Raw genomic sequence first — 21572 nt, 5'->3', positions numbered from 1 at the left:
ACCTTTAGAATGGATAAGCAATGAGACCCTACTATTTCCAGTCTCTTGTGTTAGAACATGATGCACAGGGAACTATTTCCAATCTCTTGTGTTAGAACATGATGGAAGATAATACAAGAAAAAGAATGTGTATATATATATATATATATATATATATATATATATATATATGACTGGGTCACTTTGCTGTACTGCAGAAATTGACACAACATTGCACATCAACTATAATAAAAAAAAACTTTTAAAAGATCAGTTCCTGGGAGATCCTGTTGTGGCTCAGTGGTTAACGAATCCGACTAGGAACCATGAGATTGCAGGTTCGATCCCTGGCCTTGCTCAGTAGGTTAAGGATCTGGCATTGCCGTGAGCTCTGGTGTAGGTCACAGATGTGGCTCGGATCCTGTGTGGCTGTGGCTCTGGTGTAGATCGGAGGCTACAACTCCGATTCGACCCCTAGCCTGGGAACCTCCATATGCCGCAGGAGCAGCCCAAGAAATGGCAGAAAGACAAAAAACAAAACAACAACAACAAAAAAACAAACAAACAAAAAAAAACCAAAAAAAGATCAGTTCCTGAGCAAGCTCTCTTGAGTATCTACTGATTTCTGTACGGTGTGTTGTGGGGACTGATATGGTAATGAATGCTAAATCAAGAAAGTAAGGTGAGAATTGGTTTAGGACAACTAAAATTCCTAGTATTCAGGTAGGACCAAACCTGAAATACCTCTATAGGGACACATGTACAACACAGGGCCTGCAGGAATCCCATGTTGGGAAGTGGGTTAGGGACATTGGCTTTCTGTCCAAAATTAAAAACTCCATAGAAAAATAAGCCATGATGAACTGGAAATAGTAGAAAATTTTATTGTGACATACAATAAATATTATAGGGATAAAAGGAGGATTCAGTACAAATTACAAAGTAGTATAGCATTTTTATTTTTTAAAAAAATTTTTATTATAGTTGATTTACAATGTTCTGTCAATTTCTGCTGTACAGCAAAGCAACCCAGCTATACCTATATGTATATTCTTTTTCTCACGTTATGCTCCATCATGTTCCATCATGGGTGATTAGATATAGTTCCCCATGCTATACAGCAAGATCTCATTGCTTATCCACTCCAAATGCAGTAGATTCCATCTGCTAACCCTAAACTCCCCAGCCATCCCACTCCCTCCCTCTTCCCTGGGCAACTGCAAGTCTGTTCTCCATGTCCCTGAGTTTGTTTCTTTTCTGTAGATAGGTTCATTTGTGCCATAGTATGTAGCATTTCTAAAAAACATTTTTAAAAAGACCATAAGTGAATTTCTAGAAATTAAAATATGTCATCACTGAAAATTTAAACTAGTGGGCAGGTAAAACTTTAAAAACACCTGCAGAGAATTAATGATTGGAGGAGAATGAGATCCAATATGTATCTAATAAGAATTGTTGAATGGAAAGAGACAGTGCCTAATAATTTTCCAGAATTTAAGAAAAACATGAGTCTTCAGAATAAAGAAGCTTACCAAATCTTGAACAAGAGAAATAAAAGGAGTTCTAAAGAACAAACACGTGGTTTGATCCCTGGCCTGGGAACTTCCACATGCTGTGGGCATGGCCAAGGCCAAATCCACATGGGTAGTAACAGATGCCGGAAGAAAACCAGTATCTTCCAAATGCTGAGGGAGTTACTGTTAATTTAGAATTCTATATGCAATTAAATTATTAATGAAAAAAAGAAAATATTTACTACAAAGATATAACAATTTTAAACCTTTACTCACCTAATAACACAGCCTAAAAGTATATAAATTAAAAAAAAAAACCAAAACTGATAGTTTAAAAGAAGAAATTAACATCCACAATCAGAGTTAAGAAAACTTAATGTTATTTCTCAATTTGATTAACTAGACTAAACAGAGTAGAGAGACTATAAACAAAACATTAAATATTTGATCTGGCTTGATCTAACTTAATCAAATGTAAAAAATATTTTCATTTATATCTGGAACAGTCAAACTGACCACTAAATATAAAGGAAGTCTTAATTAATTCTTTGGCTATAGTATATAGTAAACATAGAAATAAATAATAAAAAGATAGCACTCTGCCTCCAGGTCTCTAACCATTCCATTTGAAAATTTGAAACTCAGTGACTAGCAATCATCATTGGAAACTGACACATTTAGAGCTAAACAATGATGAAAAAAAACTGTGTATAAAAACCTATGTGGGACGCCACTAAAGTAATACTTAGAAAAGTAGTAGAGTTTTAAATATATTTTTCCCCTAGAGTCATTCCCCCTTAAAAGCAAATTTATATTCTTTTCATAGGAACTCCTTTTTTTAATTATATATATATATATTTTTTTGCCGCCCCATGATGTATGTGGTTCCTAGGTCAGGGATCAGATAATGAGCTGCAGCTGCCACCTACTCCATGGCTGCAGCAATGCCAGATCCTTAACCCACTGTGCTGGGCCAGAAATCAAACGTGCGTCCCAGCACTGGCTGATCCCATAGTGTCACAGCAGGACCTCCTGTAGGAACTCTGTAATGCAATATGTTCTGTAGGTACATTTTAAGAAAGGCACATTGACCTGAAATGCCTTTAGTATTTGTGAGTTTGGAAAGTTCATGAAGCTTATCTGCTAAGTGATTTAAATGTAAAAAAGAGTCTAAGAAATCTAGGAGAGATCTTGCTTTAAAAAGTCACTTGATACACTGGTTGTATTGTGGATTTTAAAATATATTCCAACAATACGAATCGCAAAAAATTAAGTTCCACTAAACGTTTTACACATATGGGTAGTTGTGGCTTGGAACAAAGATTTTAGTGTTAGATCCAAGAAGAACTTTATGTAATATGGAAAAAATAGTCTCACTGGCAAAATAGGGGGACCACTTTATATCTGGAGGTGCCTTGTAATGGGACATATTTAGTTTATGACCTTAATACATGTATTAGAAAAAAAGATTGGAAATACTTAGGTACACTTTGCATTTTAGAGGTTAGAAAATGAGCTGTTAAAGTAAACACCAAATAGTGAGAAGAATGATGATGAAAAGGATAGAAATTAACAAAAGAGAAAAAGGAAATAGAAGGTCAACAAAACTGAAAGTTGGTTTTTGTCCAATAAATGAAACAAACTTGTGGCAAGATTAATCAAGCAAAAGGGAAGGCAAAAATTAACAGTATTAGGAATGGAAAAGGAATCGTAGCTATAGATGTAGATACAAAAAGGTCAGAAAGAGAGTACTGTGAATAGCTTTCTAGAAAAGTTACCAAAACTTGTGGAAAAAAGCAGATTTGACTCCGGGGTATGGGCATTTAAGCCATTTATATTTGAGTTATCATTTAGATATTGAGGAAGCCAAGTTAGCCAAGCAAGTCTGAAGTTACAGATTTGGGACTTACTAGCTTATAAATGATGTAAATGGTTGGTATTGAGGCTGTTGTAAGACCTGAGATGAATTTGATAGTAGGAATGAAAAGAGGATTTAAAAGTAAAAGATAGGACTGAAGTACATTTAGGTTCATGAAAGTAAGTGCTTGTATGCAGGGAATATCTCATTTCCTAGCTAAGAGTTAAGCAATAAGAGTTATTTAGGAAATGAATTTAATATTTCCAACTGAATTTCATAGGCTAGTATATATTAGACTAGAAATTTTTTGTGATGAAGTTCCCTCCAAGAGAGGTTTATTGAATGTGGTTGGCTGAGATTTAGGGAAATGCCTTTACTTCAAAGCTTTGTTTTTATTTCAATTTGGAGAATTTTTAGTTTTATTAATAATAGAATCAAGCAATTTAATATAGTTTTAAAATTTTAAATTAATTATATATCAATTTAGTTGAAGGTGGTGTGTATTGGCAGAGTTATTACCTATATATAAGCTGTTTTCAGGTAATTAATACACTTCTCATTCTAGGTTTTCAAATTGGAATGATAGTCATTTTTTTTGGACAACTAAATGGTTAAGAATGTTAGATTTTTTTGGAAGGTTTATGGGAGGAGGAAAGCCCAGTTTTGTTCAATGTTTATAAGAACATGTACCCTCAAATAGCATATTGTCTTTCCTAGATTAAGATTTACTACTGTTGCCTTAGCAGGAGAAGATATAATTTAACATTGGTCTTAAAGACGATTCTGTATTTCAGTGAAGGCCATTAGCTTGCTGGTAAGTAGCCTGCAGCTTGCTAGTGTGCAGAATATGGCTGTTTTATTCACCTTAGAGGAAAAAGTTACTCTTGCATATTTGTCTCTACTTGGAATTTAAAATTTTCAAGGAGCAAAAATAATTTTCTTTAGAAGTTATCTTTTTGTAGTTTATGTTAATCAGTATTTCCTTTTTTTTTTGGTCTTTGGCAATACAGAAGAAAGGTTGAAAGTGTTCCTGACTTCATTTCTCTAGAATCTGAATCTATGTATTGCTGTCCTCCTCTCTAACATTCTTTGTAGGGGTGAACCTGACTCAGAAAGAGGAAACATTTGAGCCCTTACTAATCTTTTCCTTGTTTTGTGTTTTCTGTAATTAAATTAAAACTTTCAGTTGGTGATCAAGATGCTTTATATGCTATTTGAGATGTGTGCTATTTTAGATCACAAATACAAGTATTTTCAGAGAATATGAAATGATAGAGGGTGTTAGGAATTAATAGAGCTCCATGTTAATTATAACAGTTTAAAATATGAGCTTAAAAATTTATACAAATTACTTTGTTAAATAAAAACATTACTGTATAAAAAGATAACAGATCAATTATGCTTTCTTTTCTTTAACAGAGGTACAACAGAATTCATAAACGTAAAGAGTTTTTAAAGACGAAAATTAAAGACAAAAAGAGAAGGAAAATGCCGAAACCGGTAAGTGTATTTACTACTTTTGACACTGCTTACTTAATAAAATATCAATAGCATTAAATTCCTTTTGGAACAAAGCAAAGTATTATGATAGCATTGTTGGGAAGAAAAAAGCACTGGTATTACTGTTGTTTGTTTTAGATTAATGTGGCTAGAGTACAGTGTTATCTGGGCCAGTGATGAAGAGGTGTCAGTAACATTGTAATTAAGGTTACCATGGGTTGTGGGGTCAAACTTGGTTCTTATCCTTGCTCTGCCACTTAATCTGAGTGACCTTTGTTAGATTAGTTCATTCTCTCCAATTCTTAGTTTCTTCAGCTATAACATGGAGATATAACTCATTACAAACTCAGGAGAACATGTTGAGGATTAGAAGATCCTGGTACATGCACATTCAGTGCTCAGTAGACAGTAATTTATTGTTAAGTGAAAGAAAATAAGAAAAGGCAGAATGTGGATACTGGGACTCTAATGTTTTTCTGGTAGGAATGTGAAAGCTGCAACTACATTGGAAAGCTGTCCAAATAAATGAGTGGAGAACGTTAGCTGTCACCAAAAGTTTAGGATTAAAAATGGTATATTATAATATTGTCATTTTTCATGAGGTTATTTATGTTAATCTCTAGTAGGTTTATTTTTGCTATATTTAAATGAATTAATATTTTAAACTTTTCTCAGTTTTAATTTTTAATGTGGTAAATATTGGTAGATAACCCACATAAAAGAAAGCTTGTTGGGATACTTAGTAATTTTTTAAGAGTGTAAAGAGATCCTGAGACCACGAAATTGGAGAACTTCTGGGCCAGGGCATTATTACTGTCTTTATAGTTAAAGGTAAGTTACTGCCATGTTTGAGTTCTACCCAGCAGGCAGGGAGGAGGAGCATAGGGAAGCAGGCTCACTGTTTATGCGTAGGCTGAAAAGTGGCCCTGATCTCTTCTGCTCATGATCTTTTGAGACATGTTCTGTAGCTCAGTACCATGTGTCAGACTGTAATTCTGTTAGATTTTGGTGGATAAACAAGCAGTCTGCCCCAATCATATGGTTAATTTTAAGGAGAGAAATCATACAATAAATTCAGAAAGAGCAGTTGCTAAAATTGAATGACTATTCATGATTTAAGCATTTCTTAAGCTAGATATAGAAGAAAACCTCCAGAAAAAGTTCTCTGTTTTTTTTATTTTATTAGAATGCAGTTGCTTTACAATGTTGCATTAGTTTCAGGTATACAGTAAAGTGATTCCATTATGCATATATTCATTATTTTTCAGATTCTTTTCCCATAAAGGTTATTACAGAATATTGAGTAGAGTTCCCTGTGCTATACAGTGGTCCTTGTTGGTTAATTTCATATATAGTAGGCTGTATATGTTCATCTCAAGCTCCCAATTTATTCCCCCCACACATGCATTTCCTCTTTGGTAACCATAAGTTTGTTTTTGAAATCTGGGAATCTGTTTCTCTTTTGTAAATCACATTTTGTAAATTCATTTGTATCATTTTTTTGTTGTTTTTTGGTTTTTTTTTGTTTTTGTTTTTTGTTTTTTTGTCTTTTTAGGGCCACACTTGCGGCATGTGGATGTTCCCAGGCTAGGGGTCAAATTGGAGCTGCAGCTGTTCCCAGGCTAGGGGTCAAATTGGAGCTGCAGCTGCCGGCCTACACCACAGCAACACACGATCCAAGCTGCGTCTGCAACCTACACCACAGCTCACGGCCATACCAGATCCTTAAGCCACTGAGTGAGTGCAGGGATTGAACCGTATCCTCATGGATACTAGTTGGATTCATTTCCACTGTGCCACCATAGGAACTCCCTATTGAGTCACTTTAAAAGGTGATGGGAGAGATATGATCAGAGGAGGGAGGGGGCAGCTTGTGCTGAAGGCATTAGGAAAGTCCTCTGCAAACTATCACTTTAATAAAATATTGGGTACCCCATAGAGTTGCTCTTTGTTGCCTACATAGTATGCCATTTTATTTTATAAATCAGATAAAAGCATTTTCTCATGCGTAATGCTCCAAGTATTTTTTCTACTGATTATCCCCTTTTGCTTTTATTGCAGATCAATGTAAGAGTAACTACAATGGATGCTGAGCTGGAATTTGCCATTCAGCCCAATACAACTGGCAAACAGCTTTTTGATCAGGTATCATTTATCACATGAAGTATGCAATTTTGACACCATAGTGTGGATGTTATTGCATACTTCCTTCTGTGTTTCTCTGCACCTTTACTTAGAATGCAACAATGTAGCACTTAGAATTTTTCACAGTACCTGTTCAGATGTCTTGAACAGCTGTACCTATAGTTTTTCTCATTCCTAGATTCGAGGAATAGGGACTTTTAAAAAATAATTATTAGCAGGTAGTTATTTAACATCAGAATGCAAATCGTTGTAATGAGGACTGAAAGGAATTCTCAGATATTCCTCATAGTTCATGAATGGAACAGGTGGAGGTCCTCGACAGAGGTTGTAACTGAGCAAGGGCTCATGTGCCTGAGGCACAGAAAGCCAAAGTCTGACAGCAGGCATTTGCAGCAAAGTAAGGGTTTATTACAGAGCATCAAGCAAAGGAGGGGGAGACAAGTCTCACATCTGCTCCACCTGAGTCTTTGAGTTAGTTGGGTATTGTTTTTGTTTTGCTTTAAGGGAAAAAACAAGCTGGGTTAATCCTTGTCTTGTGACATTTCTTAGTCATAGTTTCAGTTTGGTCATCAGGATGTCTCTGCTTTATGATTCTCTGGCCAGGTGGTCCATTGCCTGGGGGTTTGTTAGCTCATCTTGCCCAAGAGAAGCAACCTGTACGTTTATGGTGATATCTAATGATACAGCAGCAATTTTAGCACATTAATGATCTGTCAGCAACAGCAATTTTAGTCATCTGACTGTAGTTAATTAGTGTTCACTTAGCACAGAATTGGGGTCGGAGGGAACAAGAAAGGGAATAAAGTTGGATAGAGAGGTTAATCATAAACTTGCATGGTGCTTGGTTTTGGGAGGGGCTTGGTTTCAAGGGGATGGCAGGAGCAACCACGTAGGCTCAGGAGATGCTGGCCTGGAATTAGAACATGGATGTCTTGTTAAGGAACTTCGATGACTAATCTCATTTTTTCTCACTCTTGAGTGCACATTTGAGCCACCCTGGGGAGCTTAAAAAGAAAAAAAAAAGGCAGTGCTTGGAAACCACCTCTAGAGATTCTGTTTAATTGTCTGGGATCTACTCTAAGCCATTCAGTGTTTTTGTTTAGGCTCCCCAAGTAATACTGTGTATAATGTTGTAAGTAATCAAGTTTTATTGAGAAAAAGAGGAAAGAGATTGGCGACCCCAGAGATCAAGTGGTGAAGAAGTGAATTGATTGCTAAAAGGAGGAAGGTAACTCTTACATAAACTGTTACATGTGAGCAGGAAAGCAGTGGTCTCTGATCTAACTTTTTGGCCTTAGAGAATGGGAGAGTTAGTTTCTGGCATTACAGCAGTAAATAGCATAGTAGACATCTTGGTTTTATTAGGTGTTGTTCCATGACGTACTGATCCAAAATAAGATGAAATAAAAATTTTAAGCTCCCAGGAAGTTGTTTTTTCTCTTGACAAAGCAGTAACTTAATCTCCTGATTAGATTAATGAACTTGAAAGCCCTGATAAAGTCTTTTTGGAAGATGAAGGGCTTTGTGTTGTGAGTGAGCACATTTTTTTTTTTTTTTTTGTCTTTTTACCTTTTCCTAGGGCCACTCCTGCAGCATATGGAGGTTCCCAGGCTAGGGGTCAAATTGGAGCCATAGCCGCCGTCCTACACCAGAGGCACAGCAATGCAGGATCTGAGCCGCATCTGCGAACTACACCACGGCTCATGGCAACACCAGATCATCAACCCACTGAGCAAGGGCAGGGATCGAACCCGCAACCCCATGGTTCCTAGTCAGATTCGTTAACCATTGCGCGCCACAACGGGAACTCCGAGTGAGCACATTTTTAAAGCAACATCATAAGCAGCTGCATGCACCATACATTACATTTATTTCACTTTTGTGAACTAATGTTCACTTCTCTTGATTCTTCTAAGTCTCTTGTTTGTAAATACATAGCTTATCTTATTTGAATAAAAATGTGAATGGAGTTAGCTTTACTATACTTCATAGCAAGTTGAAATCTTATTAATAGTAAGCAGAATGTTTTGCATCAGAAACTAGTCAGAGGTGGGCCTTTTCGGTGTTGGATAGTGAGAAGTAAAATAGTTGGTTTTTATTAAGCACATTGCTTCAGTTTGGACACCAGGGGAAAATGAAACCTTATGTAAATAGTGCAGTAATATGTTGTAGTTGAAAAGTGTGGGCTCTGGAGCCACACTGCCTAAGGTAGAATCCGAGCTAGTTTGACTTGGCACAAATGACTCTTCTGCCTCATTTTTCTCATTTGTACTATTAGGATGATAATATTACTCCCTCAGAAGATTTTTGTGAGAACTAATTTAGAATACATGTTAAGGACATAGAACAGTGTTTGATACACACACATTTCGTGTTGCAAATGAAGGAGTCTAAGTTAAGGAGTATTGTTATCTGCTACGGACTCTCTCAGCAATTAATTCCTGTAGTCCCTGTTCTGTTTCCTGACAACTTAAGCCCAAATGCCAGGCTCTAAAAAGAAGCATTTCCTTAGATGTTGCGAGGGTCTGGGTGAGCTGTCAGGTCGCTAAGTTCAGGGTCAGGCCAGGAGCAGACCTACGGCCTGTAGCAAAGCCTCACCTCTGCTAGGATGTCAGCTTGAGGCTAGGTGGCTGTGCAGGGCCTCTGGTTGAGTGCTTGAGGTCCTTTGATTTGCTCCCTGCTGACTCTTCCTTCGATAGCCTCCTCTTTCAGCTTCTGCCTGTGGAATTAGAGTAGTAATTCCTCTGGGGAGTACGCAACATGATCTGTTAGGATGTAAGAAAAAATATTAAAATTTTTGTCTTGCCTATTTCAAATTATGTGTTAAAAATATGCTTTGTAATATATTAGTGTGATAGCATAATTTATAAGTAAATACACCCCTGTTGTAGTTATGTGCTCAGGTCATGTTTTTAATTATAAGCATGCGATTAAAAGTTACCTAGAACACTTTCAGAAGTCAGTAAAGAGCCACGGAGGAGGGTGAGAACTCAGGGAATTTTACAGCTGAGCTCTCTTGTTCTTCCTGGTGTGTGTTGTGATGGGCTAAAGTGAGTTGAAAGATTGTCCCTTGTGTCTCTCTGTGGCAGATCCCTCTTATTTAGCAGCATTGTGAATCACACAAAGCCTGGAGGCAAAAGCTGAGGCCTGCTGCTTTGATACACTTCTCTCTGCTGCTCTTGACCTTTGTACATTTCCCTACTCCTGCTGCTCTGAGCTGGAACAGTTCCTATATCTTTGTTGGGACAACCTGACATTTCTTTTTTTGGCTGAGGCATGCAGCGGCATGATGTAGGATCTCAGTTCCCAGAACAGGGATTGAACCCAGGCTGCAGGGGTGAAAACACCAAATCCTAACCATTGGACAACTCCCCTGGACAACCTGTCCTTTGTCCATATGAAAGTTTTTGTTGTTTGGTATTGATCAACTTTGGCTGTCAGAATGAGTCTTTATATCCCATTTAATCCAGAAATTTCTCAATTTAAAAAAAATGTGGTAACTTTTCCTAGCACAGCTAAACATTTAAATTTTGCGTGTCATTTCAGTGAAGTTTTTCAAGAGGGGAAAGTAAACTGAAAGGTTTGATTTGCTGGGTTTTTTTTTTTGGCCGCACCTGCTGCATGTGGAAGTTCCCAGGCCAGGGATAGAACCTACGCCACAGCAGTGACCCAAGCTGCTCTGAGGAAAATGCTGGATCTTGACCTGCTGTGCCACAAAGGAACTCCAGTCAATTTGCTATCTTGAAACCAAAAAGCCTGGCTTTTTTTTTTTTTTTCCCCATTTTTCTTTTTAGATTAAGCAACCATGTCTGTTACTTAAGAACTAATGTTAAATCTTTCTGTAAAGCTTTAAAAATCTTCATAAACTCTCACCTCCCTCATTTTATTTTAATTATAGATTTTAAAAGTATACTTTTGTTGGCATAATCCTGCGTGTGGGTCCTATCTTATCACTTTATTTACCCTAGTACTTTTGAGTACCTGTCTCAGGCTCAACATTCTTTGAGATGACATGGATATTAAGATAAATAGGCAATAATCTCTGTCCTTAATTTTAAAGTCAAGGGGGATAAATAGACACTCTACTAATAGTTAATTATGAAAAAATAAATGTTCTAGTAACAGTATAGATAGAGTACTATGGGAATATCAAGGAACAAGTGATTAATTTTATCTAGATGATTAGAAAACTTCATTCACAGAGGCATGTTAGTTGGACTGGGCCTTGAGGAATACATTACTTAACACATGGTAAAAGTATAGAAGAAACATTCTAGGCAGAGGAAAAAGCATGAGCAAAGTGTAGAAGAGTAAAATTTATGACATGTTCTAAGAATGATTTCTTGCTCAGTGGGGGTAAAACATAGACTGTAGGATGGTGATTGAAGGGAAGTAGGAATGGGAATGAAGTGAGCAGTTGGATAACCTGAGCCATGGAATTCACATGTCCTCAGAGACTCTTACCACCAAAACGATACTATTTACCTTGGCTACCTGATAGTGTGGTTTTGGGGGTAAACTGAACTAGGAAAGTGGGATTATAACAGCTCTGTATCTGTTCCCTAGATTCTTCTTGTTATCTGTTAGGGTCATAATGGGAGATGAGAAGGAAAAGGAGGTTAAGAAAAGTGGATCAAATAAAATTGAAGTGACACTACACAATTTAATAAATAATACCTGAATTTAAGTTTTTAGAAATGTTCCTTTAATTAAGTATGTTAAACTTAGGAAAGATCTTTTCCTATAGCAAAGGAATATACCTACAATTTCTGTTTAGTTTTTTTCTTTCAAAGTATAGTGCTATCTAGTTATAACCTGAGTGTTGAACTCCAGTTGACTTTTTTTTTTCCCAGGTGGTGAAAACAGTTGGTTTGCGTGAGGTTTGGTTTTTTGGGCTGCAGTATGTGGACAGCAAGGGATATTCTACATGGCTTAAACTAAATAAAAAGGTAAAGTGTGTGTGACAACATTCAGCTAATAATTAAGTTGCTTTGAGGTTACCTTGATTATGAATTTGTGCCAGAAAAGCTCAGTCTGACTGATTTCAAGGCTCAGTTACAGTTATCTCTATATGAGTCATTAGTGGTGTCATGTCTTTTAATTTAGTAAGGTACCATCAGCTTACTATCTTAGAAAAAAGAAATGTTCACTTTTCCTATTTGAAAACTTACCACCTAAGAAGTATGATTAGGTGTAACTTATTAGTGTTTGATCTCAATTTAAACAGCTGCAGGATAAGCTTCTCAGAAATTTCAATTTGGTTATTAGGATCTGTGAGTTACTGGTCCCATTCATGAGCATAGAGTCTCACATACGTTTTTTAATAGGTTTAGAATCTTACACGCTAGACTCTTAATAGATTTAGACTCTCACGTTTTATATCCTGCTTTTTTCCATAAAGAATTTTATGTGACTGTGGTCAGTTGCTGGGAACTTGAGATTTTATTGACTGTATTTGAAATTCCTGTTCCAGGTGACACAGCAAGATGTTAAAAAAGAGAATCCTTTGCAGTTCAAATTTAGAGCTAAGTTCTTTCCTGAAGATGTTTCTGAGGAACTGATTCAAGAAATAACGCAGAGACTTTTCTTCTTGCAAGTTAAAGAAGCTATCTTAAATGATGAGATATATTGTCCCCCAGAAACGGCAGTTCTTTTGGCTTCCTATGCTGTCCAGGCCAAGTACGGAGATTATAATAAAGAGATTCATAAACCAGGCTACCTGGCTAATGATAGGCTCCTACCCCAACGGTGAGTGAAACCTGCTTTGATGCTGTATTCTCTGAAAAATTATACTTTAGAAATTTGTAAATAGTTGGTTTTCATTGTGTGTTTTTAGATTTTAACTTGCCAGCTGGATCAGAGAGTATGCTTTTAAAAGTCATGACCCAGAAGGTACACACACTTATATACTCTGTAATTATCTAAACTTTCTACCTCATCTCATTCCCACAAGATAAGCAATAAATGGAGGCAGTGATAAATTGGGCTTAAGTAGGACGTGACTGTCGCTGCTATTTAGTCAGAATTCTCACACAGGTAGATAAGGGCTTAATAAATGCTTTCGAAAATTGTAAATTTCAGGCTATGTTTCCCCCATGGAACTAAAATTAAATTTCTAACTTCTCACAAAGCTTTTTAAGCTTGATTTCAGACTCCTAGGCTAGAGCTCTTTCACATCTGCAGCATACTGCTGCCCCTGTTGTTACAACACTGAACTCGGGCAGCAAAGCCGGTCTACTGACACCCAGTTGTGGTAAAGGAAAGTATAGCATTTATTGCAGGGCACCAAGGCAAGGAGGTGGGAGATGCGCTTCAGGAGGAGATTTTAAAAGCAGAACAAAAATTAAAATAAATAAATAAAGCGGAAGAACAAAGAGGCTGGATCTTGATCATTGTCTGTGATAGTTCAGAAGTCAGGTGTCTCTGGTTTATGATTCTCTGGCCAAGTGGTCCATGGCTCAGGGGTCTGGTAGCTCATCTTGCCCTGGAGAAACAACTCGAGTTTGTACACTAATGATGACAACAGCAGTTTTAGTACATTAATGATGTTATTGACAGTGGTGGTTTTAGTCATCTGACTATTCAGTTAGCACAGGATTGAGGCCAGAGGGAACAAAGAAAGGAATAAAGTTTTAGATGGAGAGATTAACCAAAAACTTGGTAAGGGAACTTGGTTTAGGGCAACTCAATTTCAATATAACAGTTATTTTAAAGTAGGTGGCTATAGGAAAGTATCATTAACAGAAGACCTAGATTTTGAATGCTTGATTCTACCCTTTGCTAATTATGTGACCTTAGGTACATAACCTAAACTCAGTACCTGTATCTGCAAACTGAGGATAGTAATTTTGCTTTGTCAACCTTACTGTTTATGATTACAGTTCATGAACTGTATGCTTTACACTTTTAACTGGAAATGTGATGCAAGTGTTAGTTGATCATATTGTTTATAAAATCTTACAGTCCAACATCAAACGTTACTTTTAAATGTCTCAGTTCTTAATTGTAGTAGCATACATGACCCTGATATTAGAAGATATGTGGAGATTTTTCTTTAGAACTCAGAGAGAAGTTTACTCTTCTTAGTTCAAATTTTAGGCAGGGGACTTTAAATGATCTGGTGAAGATGCTGAGTGAATAAAAGGAGAAATCATTTAAAAGCCCAAATAAACAGGTTTAAAGTCAAGTGGGACAGATAATTCCTTACCATAAAAAAGGACTCCTTTGTTCTGGACAGAAGGAAAAAAAAAGGTGGAAATTTTTGGATATTTGCAAACCAGTTAGGCAGATTAATAATACAAGCACATTATACAAAATGCAAAGCAATGAGTTTTGAAATGCAGGGTATAAAAAACTAGAACATAAATCTTAGTGGCATCCAATTTAATTAACCCATACCTTTGCATTTAGTTAACATTGTAATAATTAGCTGCACTTGACTGCAGTGATTATGCCCTCAGACTTGCGTCTTGCTGAGCACAGAGGCTAAAGAGCAAGAGAAAGTATGAAGACAAAAAAATGTGGAAACTTAAGTTCTCTTCGGAAGAAGACAGACATCTTCCCCATAGCAGCAGCTTGTTTAGTAAGGACATCATGGCCTGTCTGAAGCCCTGTTAAGGAACTCATCCAAGGGTCCTTTATACTAACAAATCCACGGTTTTACTGTAATAGTTTTACATAGTAAAAAAATAATAATTTTTAACACCATAGCTTTTGCTTTCAGTAAAATAGGATCTGAGTATTCACCAATAAAGGAAGATGGATAGCTATCATCATAATTCCAAGGAGGATAGAAATATGTAGCAGAATAGTAGACATAGCAAGTAAATCATGGGCATCTGAATTTGCTCATTTCATATTAAAATATTACTAGTTGAAAATAAGAATTTGTGTTTGCCGACATTTGCGGAAGAAACCCTGGAAGGATACAAAAGACAAGTTATTTGAAGGGTGCGTGCAGGTGGTTAAAAAAAATGACATCTCACTTGTATACTTTTTATATAAAAGTATTACCTATAGAAGTAACTACATTTAGCAGCAAAAAAAGTACATACAGAGTCATAGAAGAATTAAGACTCCCAGAATTCTGATTTTCAATCTGTTCCTCTCTAATTTTTTAAATTAATAATGAGGCAGTCATTTTCCCTTCTTTTGTCCAATATTTTATTTACTTCAAACATTTGAATTCCCATAACTATTCTAAAAACATGAATTCTTAAAACTAATTTCAGGATCATAGAATCTTTACATTTTGAGATAATCGTAGATTCATATGCAGTCGTAAAAAAAAAAAAAAAGATAGACACTGTGTTCTTGCAGCCTTTCCTAATGGTACTGTCTTGCATGGCTTCGTTCAGTAACACAGCCAGGATGTTGACATTGATGCAGCCTTCTCACCTTATTCAGGTTTTACCAGTGTCACTGTAGTCATTTGTGTGTCTGTGTGTAGCTCTTAGTTTTGGGCAGTTTTATCATGTGTATGGACTTCTGTGACCACCACAGTTAAGGTGCTGAATGATTTAAACTTTTAAAAAGAATATCGATTTTGAATCTTAGAGGCATTTTCATAGTTTTTTTTTCTTACAGTGTTTTGGAACAACACAAATTGACAAAAGAACAGTGGGAAGAAAGGATACAGAACTGGCATGAAGAACATAGAGGAATGCTGAGGTATTTAGGTTGCTATTTTCTTAGTGTTTTTCCTCAAATTATTATTTTTTATTAGATTTATTATTACATCAGATTATCCCTAAAAGATTATTTGTCTTACATGGATAAATATAAAGTACTAAATTTTAATGCAGAGTGTTTTCATAATTTGTTTGGTTTTAGATACTTACGTGCTTTAAAATTAGCTTTATTTCAACAGGGAAGATTCTATGATGGAATACCTGAAGATTGCACAAGATCTAGAAATGTATGGAGTCAACTATTTTGAAATAAAAAATAAAAAGGGAACTGAATTGTGGCTAGGCGTTGATGCTTTGGGTCTGAATATTTATGAACATGATGATAAGTAAGTAAATTAGTTGAATGGTAAACTAGTCTCATTCAGTGGTGTGTATAGTACTCTTTAAGTTTGCAGAAGTTCTTTTTGGGGTTTATTACTCTTGTCTGCCTGTCCCCCCTTACAAATTAAAAGATGAGTTAGTGCCATATAGGCTCTCAGATAACATATTTCCATTTTCACAACATCTTGCAGTTTCAGAATTCCACTTCTCAAGTGAATTTATCAAATAGAATGATTCACTTTTATTTAAAGTGTTCTTCTTGATGTGAGTTATGTTTAGTAGCTTAATTAAAATTTGTTCTTTCATAGATAAAGAGTGATTCCTTAATATTATGCCTGGCTTGTAGGTTGAAATTGAAATTAACATATAAATCAGGAGCAGTGAGACAGCGAATTAATAGGTTTATAATTGTATTTTGTAACACTTTTGGGGGAACATTTTATAGGAATTGTTTTGAATATTTTTGGACATTAATAAAGTAAAATACTCTTTGTGTCATGCATTGTGAATAGTGTAATTTTATTTTGAAATTGACCAGGTATTAGTTTTTAAGCATCAGGCTTTTTTGGTAATGATAGCTACAATTGCTTTATACTCTTCTTTACCATATCACATAAGTATCCAAGTCTATGCCAGTAATGCCTTCTCCTAGGACATTTTTTTTTAGTCCAGTTTGGCTCAAGAATTTTATTTTCATTATTACAGGTATCTAGTAAAATACACATTCCTAATCATATATAATACCTCCAGAAGAGAGTATTTTTCTGGTTTTACTCTGATTTTTTTTTTTTATATAGCACAAAGCAAATTAATAAGCTTTATCATTCAAAAGATAAAATTTTGAAATCTTTGAAAAGGAAAAATGACTTTGTGGACATAATTTTTTCTTTTTCTTTTTTTGAAAAAATTTTGACTTAGTTTCCATCAGAGCACCTGCTATGGTTATAATAAATACTGATGCAGACAGGGACTCTGGAGAGAGGTTGGCTCCAGATGGGAGGGATTGGGGTTGGAGATGTGGACAAAGGGGACTTTGAACTTAACTGAAATCATTCACTTTCTTTTTATAATGAGAATCTATTCATGTTAAGGGATGCTCTCATTTTTTTAAGGTTAACACCTAAAATTGGTTTTCCTTGGAGTGAAATCAGAAATATTTCATTTAATGACAAAAAATTTGTTATAAAGCCAATCGACAAAAAGGCACCTGTAAGTAAAATTCTTTTATTTTATGTATTAACTCTTTAAATTTCTGCCACTTTGCTGGCATTGTTCCTTTATTGAATTGCTTCTGAAGAATATTCTCTTCATAGTTGTAACTTTCCCAATGATGAAATAATGTTATTAAAAATACAAAGTTTTAATCTTTTTACATTATCTAAGGCACTAGAAATCTGTCTTAATTGAGATTTAACTATAAGATAATATTTCTTAGGAGGTGGTTGAAAACGTTCACCATTCCTATTAAGAAAAAAACCATGTTTGTTGGTGGCTAGAGTTAGAGGTAACCCTACTCTAAATTAACTTGTTCATAGAGCTTTGCATTATGAACTTTGTGTTTTTGTATAACTCAAAGCTTGAACTTAAGAAATCTTTCTATTTAAATAGATTTTTTGATTCTTCAGAAAATCAAGTATACTCTGGTATTTTAACCCTGTTAATTACTGGAAAGACAAAAAGATATGGAAAACATTTCTAGGATAAAAAGATTAACAGCCCCACCCAAATGTCCAATTTTGAAATTACTGACAAAAGGCAAAATAAAAAAAATCCTCCTTTGGGGTGAAGGAACAGATGGTCATAGTTACGTTGGAGAAAAAAAAAAGGATAACATTTAATGCATTGAGAAGATAAGAACTTTAGCTTCTCCACAAAACTGGTGGAGGATGAAAGGGCAAAGAACCAGTTATGTCAAAGTGTGGCCTATACATGGGGAGTGAAGACTTCTAAACCATGTGGAATATGACGGAATTCATAGCACAGGGACTACCCTTCATGAAGGTTTTAAATTCAGACACCTTTATGTTTAGGATTTTGTTTTTTATGCACCTCGCCTGAGAATCAATAAGCGGATCTTGGCATTATGCATGGGAAACCATGAACTGTACATGCGAAGAAGGAAGCCTGACACCATTGAAGTGCAACAGATGAAGGCTCAGGCGAGGGAGGAGAAACATCAGAAGCAGCTGGAAAGGTATGGCAATTTATAGCCTGATTTATTCATTCATTCATTTAAATTTTTTTCTCTCTTTTTTTCTTTTTAGGGTAGCACTTGAACGTTCCTGAGCTAGGGGTCGAATCAGAGCTGCAGCTGCTGGCCTACCCCACAATGTCTCTAAGCCATGTCTGCGACCCGCACCACAACTTGTGGAAACTCTGGATCCTTAACCCAATGAGAGAGGCCAGGGATTGAACCCACATCCTCACAGAGAGTGTTGGGTTCTTAACCTGCCGAGCCACAGTGGAAACTCCTAGCCTTTTATTTTTAATTGATAGGAGTAGGTTATCTAAAATTTAAGAAAGCTTATCAGTTTCTTTAACATACTCTAAATTTGCATTTTTACATTATTTTCATTGTATTAAAATTGAAAGATAGTATTATCTCTATCTTTTAAAATGAGTATGTAGTATTATCAAGTTAGAAATCTTATCTTTTTATTTTTGGCCACCCCAGCAGCATGTGGAAGTTCCCAGGCTAGGGATCGAATCCGAACCACAGCTGCGGCAACGTGAGATCTTGAACCCACTGTACCACAGTGGAAATCCCTGTTTTTTTTTTTAAGTTAGAAATCTTTGACATATTTCTGAGAAAATAGCTTTTCAGGCCTTCACAGATGTGGTTTTCTATTATCAAGCATGCTTCTTACTGACAGACTTTGGTGTGGATATAGTAGTTTGAAATGTTTTAAGTTTGTTTTGCTTGTGACTTCTGTGTCTTAATTTTTCAGGGTAAGAATGTGCTGAATGTTTTGCTTTGAAGCAGTGGTAGTGACATTGTAGAACTGAAGCGTCACCATATATAAGAGAATAACACTAGTACTTCCTGCCAGCAACACTGATAGTTTTCTTTTTCCTTTTTCTTTTTTGACCACACCCATGACATGCAGAAGTTTCCTGGCCAGGGATTGAACCCAAGCCACAGCAGCTACCCTCCCGCTGCAGTGACGCTGGCTCCTTAACCTGCTGATTCACAAGAGAACTCCAACACTGATCTTTTTAACCACAGTTCACTTGGAGTTTCAAAAAAGATATATTTAATATGTTAAATTGAGATTTTTGAAATGGAAAAATATTGAATAAAATCCTTGTTGACACTGGAACCACATTACTACGTCCAGCAATGTAATTCCCAAATCTGATTCTACATTAATTTAGATTTTATGCTTTATTTGAAAAAAATTTAGAGACCAAATTAAAGTTAACCTCTATAGAGGAAACCTTTGTAAAATAACTTAGTAACCTAACAATAGAGTAGGTCCTAAAGAAAACAAAATTGAGGCATCCTAACCATATATACAAACATATATTGTGTTGGAAATAACATGATTTGAATCCAGTAATTAAAACGGTCCTCTGCTAAATAAAATTTTGCTGCCTATATCTTTAGCGTTTGTATTAGATAAAATTTTTAAAATTATTTTTTATTTTTCTGGCTTACCTGTGGCATATGGAAGTTCCCAGGCCAGGGCTTGAATCTGAGCCGCACCTGCGATCTATGCTGTAGCTATAGCAATGCCAGGTCTTTTAACCCACTGCAGTGGAGCAGGGATAGAACCCACGCCTTCGCAGCAGGCTGAGCTGCTGCGGTCAGATTCGTAGATTCTTTTTTTTTTTTTGCTTTTTAGAGCCATACCCTCGACATATGGGAAGGTTCCTAAGCTTGAGGTCAAATTGGAGCTGTAGCTGCCGGCCTACATCACAGCCACAGCAATGCTGCATCCTTAACCCACTGAGCACCTGGCCAAGGATTGAACTCATGTCCTCATGGATCCTAGTCGGGTTTGTAACCTGCCAACAATGGGAATTTCTTCAGTCAGATTCTTAACCCACCACACCGCAGTGGGAACTCCAGATATATCTTTTTCTTAAATGTTCTGTGTAATTCAGGTATTTTGTTAAATCAGACTTCCCCTCAAGTTGCCTGCCTTAGAGAAGTTTACTACTTCACAGAACATTTTTTACACAAGCATAAAACTTTGCAGTGATTCCTGACCCTGCCATTAAAGATACTAAGTTAGATTATTAACTTTATGGTCTGTCATTGTCACTGTTCTCATGTGGCTTTGTTCTAGTCTTACATACTTCTTATTCAGCATAACCTTTCCCTCCATCTCTCAAAGACAAAACTCTCTTTTTCTCACCCACTCTCACACTTTCTCCCTTCCCTTTCTGTTCCTCTCTATGGTCTCCTAAGTTAAGTAAGAAATTACGTCTAGTACTCATCAAGCAATAATAAATATGTCCTCACTGTTCTGCTTGTTTATAAGGCTGATATCTTATTTACATTCTTAAATATATTTGTCCTTTATTTCTCACACATAGGAGTGTAGTATAATTAATAAATACCAAATAAACACCATTTGGTGATGGTGCCATATTTTAGTTACTCTGAGGTCTAGATAAAACTGGAAGATTTCGAGTTTCTTTTTTAAAAAATACAGTAACAATCTCATGGCTCCTTTGTTGGATTCTATCAAAGTTTCCTGCCTTTAATTAGCAAGCATTTATTGATTGTTTTGTACACAGTAGGAATTCAGCAATGGATTAATTCATTTGAATTCCTAGAGGATGCTTTATATTAGAGCAGCCACATAGGGATTGGCAGTGTTTCAGAAATGGCATATGTCAAGTCTTCCCTTTACTCTCTGCTGTGTTGGTCAGAGAGAGGGAAATGAAAGCTGTGCATGTGGAAATGGTTTTGGTCAAGCCCAGTAGCAAAGTAGCCAGCAGACATACTTGAGTTGTTGCTCAGAGGTTTGCTGCCTGTGCTGCTGGGGGCTTTCTTGGGCAAGAGCAGTAGTTGGGAAGGGGCAGCAAGGAAGCTTCGTTCCCTGCAGGGCCTTGGCGTATGTGGCAACATTTCTCTCCCCATAACTCTCATAACTTTTTTTTTTTTTAACCATAAAAATGATGTTATATTCAGTGGGTTATTGGTCCCTATAATCTGTGTTCTTAAGTTATTTACATCTGAATTGAATTGAGTGTACAGTTTAGAGTCAGACACCTATGTACCAGGTTAGCTGTGGGATAGTCTGTGCCATGGCTAACTGCCTAGATCACTAGGACTTAGCTGGAGTCAAAGAATATAGGCTTTGGAATTAGATGAATCTGTGTTTGAATCCTCTCTGATATTTGTTGAACAAGTAGCTTCTGAGCTACTGTTCTCTTGCACCTACAATGAAAATAATAGTTCTACTTTGAAGGGTTTTTGTGAGAAATAATGACATTGATGTAAAAGCATTTATCCAAGTACCTGATGCTTAATATAGTAGCTATTATAATAATTCTTAGTATTTTTAATACATAGTCTGAATAGAAGTTGAATACAGCAGTTTTTAATCTTCA

General features: G+C 36.1%; 1 protein-coding gene across 5 annotated transcripts in view; it reads left to right on the top strand.

Moving 5' to 3' along the window:
- Positions 1 to 21572, top strand: part of RDX (radixin) — a 74793-nt gene that overhangs the window by 10943 nt on the left and 42278 nt on the right. For 3 of the 5 annotated variants that reach the window (XM_047751924.1, XM_047751921.1, XM_047751922.1), the window contains 8 exons: positions 4771 to 4851; positions 6913 to 6996; positions 11850 to 11945; positions 12470 to 12744; positions 15583 to 15666; positions 15866 to 16012; positions 17120 to 17216; positions 18038 to 18201. In XM_047751924.1, coding sequence (XP_047607880.1) covers positions 4840 to 4851; positions 6913 to 6996; positions 11850 to 11945; positions 12470 to 12744; positions 15583 to 15666; positions 15866 to 16012; positions 17120 to 17216; positions 18038 to 18201 — 959 coding nt within the window. In that variant the 5' untranslated portion in view covers positions 4771 to 4839. Of the gene's footprint in view, positions 1 to 4770; positions 4852 to 6912; positions 6997 to 11849; positions 11946 to 12469; positions 12745 to 12849; positions 12889 to 15582; positions 15667 to 15865; positions 16013 to 17119; positions 17217 to 18037; positions 18202 to 21572 lie in introns of those variants that run through there. The other 2 variants (XM_047751925.1, XM_047751923.1) reach the window with 2 other exon arrangements.

Source organism: Phacochoerus africanus, chromosome 11, assembly GCF_016906955.1.
Source record: "Phacochoerus africanus isolate WHEZ1 chromosome 11, ROS_Pafr_v1, whole genome shotgun sequence".
Classification (NCBI taxonomy): domain Eukaryota; kingdom Metazoa; phylum Chordata; class Mammalia; order Artiodactyla; family Suidae; genus Phacochoerus; species Phacochoerus africanus.
This window is presented reverse-complemented; position numbering and strand designations above follow the sequence as displayed.